This window comes from Jaculus jaculus, chromosome 1, assembly GCF_020740685.1.
Source record: "Jaculus jaculus isolate mJacJac1 chromosome 1, mJacJac1.mat.Y.cur, whole genome shotgun sequence".
In the NCBI taxonomy this organism is placed as follows: domain Eukaryota; kingdom Metazoa; phylum Chordata; class Mammalia; order Rodentia; family Dipodidae; genus Jaculus; species Jaculus jaculus.
This window is the reverse complement of record NC_059102.1, coordinates 342,318,010-342,331,617: the sequence shown is the minus strand read 5'-3', so window position 1 is coordinate 342,331,617 and position 13,608 is coordinate 342,318,010. Positions and strand designations below refer to the sequence as shown.

The following is a 13,608-nucleotide window of genomic DNA, read 5'->3' as shown; positions in this document are numbered from 1 at the left end:
TAATCAAGGTGAGGGGGAGCTGCCTGGCCCAGCTTGGCCATGAATCCCTCAGCCAGAACCATCCACACAGATGGCAGATATTTCGAGCCAGAGAGGGGCCAGTCCCCAAAGACCAGCAGACACTACTTCCCCAGCCGCCGTTTCGTTTTAGGGCCAGAATTAGTCAGAGGCCCCAGAACAGAAGCAACAGAACATACAGCAAGGCGGACTTACTAGATTGTTGTGCACAGTACAGGCTGGGTGCTCCAACACTGGCTGTCTGCAATCCCCGAGGCTGCATGCCAGCTGTCCCGCCAGGCACCGAAGGCCTGGAGGGCAGTGAGGATGCTTGCAGAGCTGCTGCCCTTCGCCTGAGGCAGCTGGTTTCCAGTCAGTGCCGATGCAGCAGCAAGGGGCAGACACGGGCACCCAACAGCCCTGCTTTGCCCTCAGACCTCCTGACATTTGGTAAGGCTGCCTGCTCCGGGCAAGGTCCTCCTCGGCCAATTCCTCCTGAGCACTCGGAGTCAGTCTGGACACTAGTCTCTTCTTTGATTCCCGATACAATAAAGCTGACAGGAGATCAACCGTCACTGGGCCCATCAGTGCTGGCCTTCTATAGGGGTGAACTAAAGTTCCCCAAACACAGCTCTTTGTGCTGCACCCACTTCCAGCAAGGCTGAATGGGCTTATGAAGCTCCTGGGATCACAGACAGATGGAATGTTGCAGGATCGGAGCCAGGTTACCTTGGGGTACCTTTAGCCCTCCCAATAGCCATTTACTGCCCACCTCTGTGTCTGAACTAACATCCTGGTGACTGCCAGTTGATCAGGTGTAATCCTTCTGGGAATGCAAGAACAGATCCCAGCTTCCACCAACCCAAGGGTTAGAATGTCATCAGACGGCATCTGGGCCGTGGTAGGGATTCCCCTCCACACACTTGGCTATAACCCACCTACCTGATGGTCAGCCAAGGTATTTGAAAGATGCCTTGATTTAGGACTTTTTTTTTGTTCTGTAAGTGTAGAACCTCATGAAATTGTTAACACGTTGGACCATGGGATTGGGGGCAGCCTAAATCTGTGTTCTAGGGCCATGGTCACTCGTACTTGGCTCCAGAATAAACTCTCCCCTGTCCCCTTTGAGGTGACAGCTGTGTCTTTTGCACCAGCAAAGGAAATCCTCCATCGAGATCTGTCCTTCTCAAACATTCCTCATCATACGTGTTTGTCATGAACACATTCTGTCCTTTTTCTCTAACCACCCTGGTCACCTTCAGCCGCTCCCCACTCCTGTGCAATCCAGAAGTGGTGCTCCAAACACAGAGACCAGTGTCTTGATCTGCTGGGTGGACCTTCCTTTACCTCCCTGAAAGTGTCGACTGCTTAATATGGTCTTCATATGAACTGTCCCCTCCAGCTATGCCTGGCCCCTAGCTGGTGGCACTATTTCAGGAGGCTGTAGAAACTTTAGGAGGTGGGACTAGCTGGAGAAAGGCAGCTTGAGGCTATGTTGCTCCTGGCCCCTTACAATCCATGTTTCCTCTGCCCCCTGAGGTAAAGAGTGTCCTCTGTCACATGCTCCAGCCATCATGAGTGTGGTGGTTTGATTCACATGTGCCCCTTAGGTGTTCTGAATGCTCTTGTTGCTATTGTCCACCTTTTTTTAAAAAAAATTTCGTTTTCTTTCTTTCTTTTTTTTTTCTTTTTTTTTTTTTTTGGTTTTTCGAGGTAGGGTCTCACTCTGGCCCAAGCTGACCTGGAATTCACTATGTAGTCTCAGGGTGGCCTCGAACTCACGGCGATCCTCCTACCTCTGCCTCCCGAGTGCTGGGATTAAAGGCGTGCGCCACCACACCCGGCTCTTTTTTTTTTTTTTTTGCTAGTGCTTTTCTTTAAATATTTTTTGTTCATTTTATTTATTTATTTATTTATTTGAGAGCAACAGACACAGGGAGAGAGACAGATAGAGGGAGAGAGAGAGAGAATGGGCACGCCAGGGCTTCCAGCCACTGCAAATGAACTCCAGACGCGTGTGCCCCCTTGTGCATCTGGCTAACGTGGGACCTGGGGAACCGAGCCTCGAACCGGGGTCCTTAGGCTTCACAGGCAAGCGCTTAACCGCTAAGCCATCTCTCCAGCCCAAATTTTTGTTATTTTTATTTATTTATTTGACAGCAACAGAGAGAGAGGCAAGAGAGAGAGAGAGAGAATGGGCACGCCAAGGCCTCCAGCCACTGCAAACGAACTCCAGACACGTGCACCCCCTTGTACATCTGGCTAACGTGGGTCCTGGGGAATCAAGCCTTGAACTGGGGTCCTTAGGCTTCACAGGCAAGCACTTAACCGCTAAACCATCTCTTCAGCCTGCTATTGTCCACCTGATGTTGGCAAGGAGGTGACGTTCACTCTCTGCTCATGCCATCGTTTTCCCCTGCCATCATGGAACTTTTCCCCTCAAGCCTGTAAGCCAAAATAAACCTCTTTTTCCCACAAGCTGCTCTTGGTTGGGTGATTTCTACCAGCAATGTAAACCGGACTGCAACAGTAAAGTGGTACCGAGGAGTGGAATTGCTGCTAGACACCTGACTGTGTGGCTTTGGCCTTTTGAAGCTGACTTTCAAGAGGAAAGTGGAAGGATTTGAAATCTTGGCCTAAGAGATGCCTTGCAGTGCTGTAGATACAGCTTGATGGACTATTTTGGTCAGAGTTGAAAGACATGAATGCAGGAAGAACTGTGGACTGTGAGGTTTGGCTTATAAGGGTGAGAAAGAGCTTTGCTTGGACTGGGCTAGAGGAAGTTTGTGTGAGAAGCTTGCTGTTATGCCCATGTCCTGAGAACTTGTGCAGGGTTGCTTTGAGTAGAAATGAATTGGTGTGAGCAGAGGGATATGGCACAGAAAAAAAAAAATGTTTAGGCTGCAAATTCTGCCTGTTCAGCTGCAATCGAGAGATTACAACCTTTGAGATTGGGCTAGCTGACTTGCACAAGGAGTTTCCTGTTCTTCAAAGTCTGTTTATTCTCTCCTAGGTTAACAAATTGGCACCGTATCTGGTATTATGGAATATAAGAAATACAGGAAAGAGAAGATCATTGAGTTTGCAACACGGTCTTATGTTTTGGAAACAGCCATGGGCAGTGTGAAGCAGGTTTACTGGATACTACATGGAGACCCCATGGGGCCATGAAGATGAACTATGGATTGCAGTGGAGACCCAGTGGATATGCCGGGACCATGAAATGGCTGCTAAGGAAAACTGGCAGCCCTGATGAAATTTTCCAGGACTGTGAGTAGTCTAGCTGGAGGGGCGGAATTGGAACTCCAGAGACTTGTTGCTGGTTAGAATCATCGGACTTGGAGACGTGTCACTAGCTAGAGGCTAGAGTTGTTGGACTTGAAGCTACAGAGTTTGATGTTTGCCCTGGTTGTTTTAAATCTTGTATTGGTTGATTTTTTTTTTTTTTTTTTTTGCTATGCCCAATACCATCTTTTGCAGTGTAATGTTTATTCCGTGCCATTGTGGGTTTGGGGGGATTTTTTTGGTATAATGGCTCAGTTAAAAGCTCTTGGACTATGGGGATGTTTGAACAACATTGGGATTGATAAAAAAACAAACTCTGGGGACTTTTAAAGTTGGACTGAATGCATTTTCCATCGTGTGTGGTTATCAATTTATTGGGGCCAGGAGCAGAATGTGATAGCTTGATTCAGGTGTCTCATAAACTTAGGTGTTCTAGATGCTAGGTTCCCAGCTGATGGAGATTTGGGAATTAATGCCTCCTGGAGGCAGTGTATTGTTGGGGCGGGCTTATGGTGTTACAGCCAGTTTCCCCAAGCCAGTGTTTGACACACTCTCCTGTACCTGTTGTCCACCTGATGTTGGCCAGGGTCGATGTCCACCCTCTGCTCATGCCATCGTTTTCCCTGCCATCATGGAGCTTTCCCCTCAAGTCTGTAAGCCAAAATAAACTTCTTTTTTTTCCCTATAAGCTGCTCTTGGTTGGGTGAATTCTACCAGCAATGCAAACCTGACTGCAACAATGATGTACTCTGAAACTGTGAGCCAAATATATCCTTCCTCCTTTAAGATGTTTTCTCAGGTATTTTGGTCACAATGACCAAAGTAATGAATACAAATATACTCACAGTGGATGCTGTTGCATAATGGGCAGAGGTCTGTGTTCTCTGGGGGTTGGGGTGGAGGGAGAGCGTGAGAGTGCACTAGATTGAAGGTAGACAGGCTGGTAAGAATTTGTTTACCCCCTTCCCTAATTTCTCTTCAGAAACATAAGGGAAAAAAATGGCTTTTCTGCTTTAATCACTGTTGGTAGCATGACTTTTTTAACTTGATTATTTCCAAATTTAATCCAGATCACTTCAATTCAGTTTCAAACCCAGCAAAGGAAAAGACAGAAATCGTCACCTTTAGTCATTGGCTATAATGCCTTAGAGGCGTGATGTGTGTGTGCAGTTCATGATGTCCTGTGCCCACCAGGGACAGGAGGTAATGTTTGTGGATCAGACTTGTTGCTGGAAGTCGTCAGAAAGGATATCCAAAAACAGATGTGACTGGCATCCTAACACAAACTTCAAGAAGCCCACACACAGCTTCAAATACCAAAGATGAGGTACAACTGAGATTCCCATTTATTAATGATGACGAAACCACAGAACTGAGAGTGGAATGACTCGGTTTCAGATTAGTGATTTTTATTTACTTGTATCAAACTAGTCCATTTCTCTGGGCTATAAAAATATATATGAATCTTAAAAAGACCTTTATGATTCTTCCTCACATTCCTGTTTTTTAAAAATTCATTTCTTGTTTAGAAATAAAAATGATATATTGGCAGTTACAGATAAAATGTAATATGGTCTAACAGAATCAAAATCTAATAGAAAACAGTCTATTTCCACATATAAGTATAATCCTGGTTCCATAATGTTACATGAAGAAAAAAAATGCATGAATGAAAACCCAACAGGAAGCCTTTCAGCCAGGTCAGGACCAACTACAGGCATTTTTGAGTATGTTAACATGTAGAGGCATATTAAGACATTGTACTATTTGCCCATTTTACCTTAAACTACAACAGGTAGTAAAGTGTACAAGCTTTTTTCTTTTTTTAATGGCAGCATTTCAATTCCTTCTTGAAACTTTTTTTATTCATCAACATTAAAGTCAGTGATTAGAAAAATGTGGCAGCTGTGGTAACATTTAGAGTAATTTTGCAGATAATTTTGTTCATTTGAAAAGCCTTCATTACCCTCAGATTCCCAAGGCAGCTGTGATATTCTCCGGCATGAACTCAGAGCACACACAACTCTGAAAATCACAAGTTGAGATCCATTTCTAAAGGAAACACGGTCGACACAGGGAGTCGGGAGTCACCGAAGCTCTGCCAGTCAACGTGCCTTGGATGCTGAAAGCCCAACACATGACAAGAATCTCTGACTAATTGGTTATTTAGACCATGGGTCAGCAACAATTCAGACTCCCATAACCAGTCACTTGTTGAGGTACAAAGGCAATATAAACTATTCTCTGCTGGAATTACCACCGTGGAAAAGAGCAGCTCATGAAAATGAGCCCTGTCCAGGTCCAGAGCATGAGCGTCTTTCTCACATGACGCTCTGGTTTGGATATGATTTGACCATGTTCCCAAAGGGGTCCTGTGTTGGAGGCTTGGTGCCCCCTGTGGTGACGGGAGACAGGGTGGAACATTGAGAGGTGCATGCTAGACAGATCCTTGGGGGCACGCCTTTGGGAAGGAAACAAGGTAGATCTTGTGGAACCTCAGTTACTTCCTTCAGAAGCCCTCAAACTTGGCCCTTCCCCTCCTGTCTTCCAGTCTCACTGTGATCTTTCTGCACCATGAGGTAATCTATCATGTTGTGTTACAGCCAAGCGAGCCCTCACCAGAGGCCAATCTGAGGGAGCCACCCAACCCTGGGACTTTCAGCCTCTTGAATCATGAGCTAAGCAACCCCATTTTCATTATGAAGTATCCAGCCTCAGGTATTTTGTTAGAGCAACAAGAAACAACTCACATACATGACAGCTGGAGAGTGCAAGTGAAAAAATAATCCTCTGAATGCAATTGTTCAAGGTGCTAAAAGTGCGCTGGAGAGATGGCTCAGCGGTTATGGTGTTTGCCTGACAGCCTGACATCCCAGGTTCAATTCCCCAGGACCCATGTAAAGCCAGATGCACAAGGTGGCACATGCATCTGGAGGCCCTGAAGCACCCATTCTTATTCATCCTCTCTCTCTCTCTCTCTCACTTTCTGTCTCTCTCTCTGTCTCCTGACAAATGAATAAATAGAATATATTTAAAAATATGCAGATGGCCCATGGGTCACTAATTCTACTTTTAGAACTATAACTTAGAGAAGAATTCCTCTACTTTTGAAGTGCTTTACCTGTAAAGTCACCATGATGTTACTTATAACAAAGTAGAATACTATACAAGTGCCACACACTGTACCCTGTGTTCACAGAGTATTACACAGCCCTGCAATGTAATATTATAAAACCATCAAAATGACATCGAAGGGCCAGGCGAGGTGGGTCACACCTGTAATCCCAGCCCCTGAGACAGAAAGGCAGGAAGACTACCATGAGTTTGAAGCCAGCCTGCGCTACAGAGTGAGCGCCACATCAGCCTGGACTAGGGACACCAGGCTTGTACATGGCTGGTTTTGAACTTATAGAGCACACAGTTACGAGACTGTCTTGAATTTCAGATGAGACTTTTGATTTCGACTTCTGACTAGTAGCAGGGCTGGTCAACACTGTGGGGACTTTCCAGCTGGACTGAATGCATTGTGGATCATTAGAAGCCCTTTGGGGCCTATGGGGCAAGAGGCAGAATGGGGTTTGAATGTAACAAGCCCTGCACAGGTTCGTGTGTTTGAATACTTTAATCCTCAGCTGGTGATGCTGTTTAGCATCTTTCAGCAAGGTGATTTTGAGGAATTTACACTTTCCCTTTCTCTTTCCTGACGTGTAAACCTTTCTCTCTCTCACACACACACACACACACACACACACACACACTTCTATAGAGCTGCTGGCCTTCATTTCCTTATTCTTTCAATGACTCGGGGACAGTGTGTGACACACCGTGTCTCCTCCATCAGCACCCTATCACTGAATAGCGTCCAGGGATGGGGAAAGCTGGTCAAACTATACACATTACTGAGGGGAGTAGAAAAACGGCATTTTCTCTCTCCAAAACTATTCATTCTCCCAAGAATTAAAACAGTTACATGTAAAAAACACATTTGAAGACAAGAAACTGTAGCAGTGGCCTTGTGGCCCTGAATTCTGAACTAAAGCTGGGCTTTTACCGTGTCACCATGGTGCATCCATCACTCCACCATCCGATATACAGGGTCGCCAACTCTCAGGGTTCCAGTTTTTTCCACTGAATAATAGACCCCAAAAAGCGGGGACGCCTTGTATATATGTCGCTCAGAAGGATCACATAGGCGGTAGCTGAAAGAGGTCAATATCCATCATGAGGCATGAGAAGGAAATGACAACCCTAGGGCTGCCTCAGAACTTAAGGGGACCCTCCAGGCCACTCGGGTGTCATGTGAGCCCCGTTCTGAATGTGGACAGAGAAGGCTGTCCACAACTCGTCAAACTCCAAAGAATCGCAGGTTTTCTAGAAGTAACTTGAGAGTCAAAACAATTTTGCGGTGAAAGTCTGAAGCACTTACACGCAATATAGTAGAAATACTTTGTTTATGTTAAGTACCAGCTTCACAACTCATGGAAAGAAATGCTCACGAAATCACAGAGCAGAGCCACCCTTTCCTCGCCAGGCCCTCTGTGGAGCGCACCCAGGCCTGCACGTTCAACCTCCCAGCTTCACCAGCTCAGAGCTGGAGCTCCCGAGAGAGTAAAGATTCAGCCCTGCCGGCGGGGGTCTGGATCACTAAGGATGTCCTTTCTACCCCGTTTCTATATGAAGAGAAGAACATTTAATTCCACTGCATGTTAAGGCAAAGACAGAAGAGAATTGTGACCTGAGAGCTGCATGAAATACCTTCAACCCACTGGAAGCAAGGAGACAGGGCAAAGGGGACAGAAACAGCCTCCCTAAAAATGCTGTCATTCTTTTCCTACTTTGCTTTTTGCAGTGTTAGTGATGGAACCAGGGCCTGCTCTGCATACTCAGAAAGGACAGAAGGGGGTGCTGGAGAGATGGCTTAATGGTTAAGGCAGCTGCACAAAGCCAAAGGACCAAGGTTTGATTTCCCAGGACCCACATATGCCAGATAGATGCACAAGGTGGCACATGTGTCTGGAGTTCATTTGCAGTGGCTGAAGGCCCTGATGTGCCTATTCTGTCTCTCTTTCTGCCTCTATCTCTCTCTCTCTCAAATACATAAAGTAAAAATGTATTTAAAAAAAGAAGAAGAAAGTACGTAAAGGAAGGAAAGGGAAAAGACAAAAAAAGAAAGAGAAAAAATAAAGAAAGTGCTCTATCATAGCCTTCTTAACTGAGGTCTAAAAACACATTCTCTAGTAAGAAGTTAAGTCAGCCAAAATTCTTTAATTAAAAAAAACACTCTATCAAGAAGAAGTTCCCTGATAGGCTCATTTTCATATTCTTTGATGTTGATTCTAATAAAGAAATTTGAAGTTTAAAACAAAAAATTAAATTAGTATTTAAAGCCTCCACTTGGAAATATACACTTACATATTACTAGAAATTGATATGAGAGAGGTTAAAATTTCAGAATGGAATGTTGTACAATTAAAACCTTATCACAGGGGCTGGAAAGATGGCTTAGCAATTAAGGCACTTGCCTGCAAAGCCAAAGGACCCAGGTTCCATTCCCCAGGATCCACATAAGCCACATGCACAAGGTAGCACACGCATCTGTAATTCATTTTCAGTGGCTGAAGTCTCAGTGCACCCATCTCTCCCTCTATCTGTCTCTTTCTCTGTCTCTCTCTCACACATAAATAAATAAAAACTTTTTAAATATTTTTTTAAAAACTTATCACAGGGGCCAGGTGTGGTGGCGCATGTCTTTAATCCCAGCACTCAGGAAGCAGAGGTAGGAGGATTGCCATGAGTTCGAGGCCAGCCTGAGACTACATAGTTAACTCCAGGTCAGCCTGGGCCAGAGTGAAATCCTACCTCGAAAAACAAAAAAACAACAACAACAACAAAAAATAGGAAGCCAAGTATAGTGGCACATGTCTTTAATCCCAACAGTCTGGAGGTAAGCAGGAGGAATTCTGTGAGTTCAAGGCCAGCCTGGGACTACAGAGTGAATAACGTAAGCCTAGGCTAGAGTGAGAGCCTACCTCAAAATAAATAAATAAATAAATAAATAAAGCAGGGGCTGAGAGATGGCTGAGAGGTTAAGGCGTTTGCCTGCAAAGCCTAAGTCACTCTTGCACTCGCTCTCTTTCTTCTTCCTCTCAAATAAATAAAATAAAAATTTAAGTAAAGGGGGAAAAGAAACAGATCACAGGGGCCGGAGAGATAGATGGCTTAGCAGTTAAAAAGCCTCACGGGCCTGGGTTCAATTCCCCAGTACCTACATAAAGCCAGATGTGGAAAATGGTGCATGCATCTGGAGTTTGTTTGTACTAGGAGGAGGCGGCTCTGGTGAGCTCATACTCTTGCGCCTGCCTCTTTCTGTCTCTAGGGATGTACTTCAATTGGTAGCGTGCTTGCCTAGCATGCATGAGGCCCTAGGCTCAGTCCTCAGCACCACATAAATCAGGAGTGGTGGTGCACATCTATCTTCTAGTACTTGGGAGGTATCGGCAGGAGGACCAGAAGTTCAAGGTCATAGCTATACACTGAGTTCAAGGCCAGCCTAGACTATGTTTATCTCAAAAAAAAAAAAAAAAAAAGAAAAATACTCTCTCTGCCTCATTCTCTCTCAGATAAATAAATTAATAAAACATTTTTCAAAAATAAGAATACTGTGCTCACCAAACCACCTAGTAAGCACTTCTCTTAATGTTCATACCCATATATTAATGCTACTCTCACTTTTGGATAGAGAAGCTTCTTTTTTCAGATGGCAGTGACCTTGGAATGACTCAGAAGGCACCACAGTGCTGAGAAGAAGTGACAGATTAGTGTTCAGCACTGAAACATCTCTATCACACCTTCCAGGGTGCAGGGTCCATTGTGGAAGAAGTGGCGGAAAGAATGTAAAAGCCAAAGGAAGGGTAGGACGCCTTATAATGTGCTCCTCCAGACACAAAAATGGCCTGGATATCCATGACCTCGCAGTGCCTGTCACTACTTACACAAGACCTTCATAATAGGAGGAAAGGATGGTGACATCAAAATAAAAGAAAGACTGATTGAGAGCAGGAGGAGATATGATGGAGAGTGGAGTTTCAAAGGGGAAAGTGGGGAGAGGGAGGGAATTACCATGGGATATTGTTTATAATTATGGAAGTTGTCAATTAAAAAAAAGAATAGAAAATATCAGAAGCACTAAAATAATCATCCAGAAATTTTTTAAAAAAACAAAGGAAGAAGAAATAAATACTTATTTGCAACCAGTGACAGACTCAAAGCAAGCAGAACACAGAGCTCTGGATGGTTCAGGCAGCATGAACGCCCCTTCCAGTAGCCATAGCACCTCACTCATGGAAAGCCAGAGGGATGCAGCTGACATTGCTGCTCTGGAGGGCTGGCAAGATGGCTCAGTGGTTAAAGGCACTTGATTGCAAAGCCTGCCGGCCCAGGTTCGATACCCCAGTACCTACATGAAGCCAAGATGCACAAAACAGCAGGTGCATCTAAAGTTCATGCGCAGCAAGAGGCGACCCTGGCCCGCCCGTTCTCTCCCGCCTGCCTCCTCTCTCTTGCCCTCTTCACAAATAAACACTGGACATGTTGGTGTCCTACCTCTTCAGGGTCTCCAGTGGCTCTTTCCTGTCTATAATTCCAGTGTCAGGGTCCACCGTGGTCAAAATGCACCTGTCGGGCAGTAACCAAGAATGAGATAATGACTGAGAAGAGCCTATGTGACTTTCCCCACCGCTCTCCCAGGTCGAGTCCTAGTGCAGGCCTTACCTGGGGCAATACAACACCTTTTTCATTTCCACATCCCCGATGAGGAGTTCATCCCAGCTGTCCTAGGGGAGGAGGGGAGTGTCTGTTAGAGTCAGTTCCTTCCTCGGCTGGCACTATCTATGAGCCAGCAGAAGAAGACACCGAGAACTACCCCAAAGAGCGCACAGAAACCGGCAGTAGAGAGCTGGGCCTGGGTCACATGCCCCCTTACCTCTGGGCCTTGTACATGCTATGCAAGGGCTCTACCATTAAGCGACACCCCAGTCCCAGGCATCCATCTCTTGATTGACAATGTTAAACCCCTCATTCTCTCAGGACAGCAAGGCCCAACCTTTGATAGTGTGCAGGCTACGATGGTCCTCATTACTGGCTAGAAGATTAATTAACACCATAACACAGGTACAGGCTGAGGCCAGCCCACTGTCTCCTATGGCTAAGCCACAGCACAAACCAGTTCCAGCGTGCAGGTCACTGATGAGTGAGACACCAACCAAGAGTGGCTGACCATGGTTCTCACGTTCAACACTGCCACCACCACAGTAGGCAGTGTGACAATGGACGGACACTCCACACGCCTTCCTCGCCCTCCAACCCCTGGACACTGGGTTTCAACTAATCTTCACAACTTGAAGGGAGTTACAACTGTGATCCTCATTTTACCCCAACAAACAGAGGTCTAGAGAACTGAAAAGTATCTCTTAGGTCACCCCAGGAGGAAGTAGGGAAGCCAAGACTGAAAATCTTTCTGACTATGAGGTGGTTTGGTTCAGGTGTCCCCCATAAACTTAGGTGCTCTGAATGCTAGGTTCCCAGCTGATGGAGATTTGGGAATTAATGCCTCCTGGAGGCAGTGGATTGTTGAGGGCGGGCTTATGGATAATACAGCCAGCTCCCCATTACCAGTGTTTGGCACACTCTCCTATTCCTGTTGTCCACCTGATGTTGGCCAGGGAGTGATGTCTCTCTCTCATACCTCTGCTCATACCATCGTTTTCCCTGCCATCATGGAGCTTCCTCCTTGAGCCTGTAAGCCAAAATAAACCTCTTTTCTTTTTTTTTTTCCCACAAGCTGCTCTTGGTTGGGCGATTTCTACCAGCAATGCAAACCTGACAGACTATAAAGGCAGGACTGTCAAGCACCCCTCTTTTAATCCATTTACATATACTGCACATACACACAAACCCAAAAGCACAAGAACATGGGTACACAAATGCATATATACATATATACACACAGATACATGTGTGTGCTTTCATACACACATGCGCAAACATGACATACACCCAGAAACAGATAAACACATACACAATCACACATAAGAACACACACACATGCATACATATATGAAATATACTGATTGTGTTTATATGCACATCATATGATTTACATGGATATTCACACACTTGCATATATTTAGCATTCCCTTGGTGTCCAAAAGAGATCTGTTCCAAGACTCCTTTCAGATACTAAAACCTGCAAATACTCAAGTCCCTTATATAAAATGAGTCTTTGGAGCCGGGTGTGATGGCACATGCCTTTAATCCCAGCACTAGGGAGACAGAGGTAGGAGGATTGCTGTGAGTTCGAGGCCACCCTGAGACTACGTAGTGATTCCAGGTCAGCCTGGGCTAGAGTGAGACCCTACCTTAAAAAAACCAAAAGTAAATAAGTAAGTAACTAAGTAAACAATGAGTCTTTGGCCAAGAAGAATGGCTATATCCGTCCAAATGTCTCATAATTAACTATGCTTATACCCTTTAATTCATGCTCTTCTCACTCTTAGTCTGAGAATCTGTTTTGTTTTAACACACAGCAGGAAAAACAGGGGAGAACCAAAATTCATCAATACATCAAGGAAAGATAGCTGACTGCCCGGTATGAGACAAGCCACGTCCTGCACATCTGCCAGGACCCAGGAGATATCACAGAGGCAATTTAAACACGAGCACTGCTCTCACTGCTAGCCTGACAACCAGCTCCAGGGAGAAGGCAAGAGACACTGAGGACACTCAAACCTCATCAAAGTATTAATCCAGAGGCTGCAGAGAGCTCAACACTAAAGTAGACTTATAACACACCTGCCAAGGCTCAGGGAACATTGCGGAAGAGGGAGTAAAAAGACTATAAGGAACCCAAGGTGGGAAGGAGTATCCTGAGGCACTGACCCTGCCCCAAAGAACAATGATTCATGCTTTCATAACCACGTGAATACCAGCAGCCCTATGAGAAGGGCCCCCAGTGGAATGGGGAAGAGGGAATGTGAAGAGGATACCATGGGGGCAATGGCAACAACATGCAATTTGTTCATAACTAATATAATATTTTTACTTTTCATTTATTTACTCATTTGAGAGAAAGAAAGAAAGAGACAAAGAATGGGCATGCCAGGGCCTCTAACCACTGCAAACAACTCATGCACCACTTTGTACATCTAGTTTTACATGAGTACTGGGGAATTGAACCTGGGTCCTCGGGCTTTGCAGTGAGCTATCTACCCAACCTGTCATAATTAATTTAAAAATGACATACTATTTTCTCATAATCTATGCACATAT

At 45.2% G+C, this 13,608-nt stretch overlaps 1 protein-coding gene across 1 annotated transcript in view; it reads right to left on the bottom strand.

The window, feature by feature from the left end:
• Nucleotides 1-4,674: 4,674 nt before the first annotated feature.
• The window catches only part of Mtarc2 (mitochondrial amidoxime reducing component 2), a 34,086-nt gene continuing 25,152 nt past the window's right edge, over nucleotides 4,675-13,608 (bottom strand). Inside the window, exons 5-8 of the mRNA XM_004670115.2 lie at nucleotides 11,053-11,114; nucleotides 10,885-10,956; nucleotides 7,334-7,481; nucleotides 4,675-5,404 (exon numbers count right to left, since the gene is read on the bottom strand). Coding sequence (XP_004670172.2) covers nucleotides 7,355-7,481; nucleotides 10,885-10,956; nucleotides 11,053-11,114 — 261 coding nt within the window. The 3' untranslated portion in view covers nucleotides 4,675-5,404; nucleotides 7,334-7,354. The remainder of the gene's footprint in view (nucleotides 5,405-7,333; nucleotides 7,482-10,884; nucleotides 10,957-11,052; nucleotides 11,115-13,608) is intronic.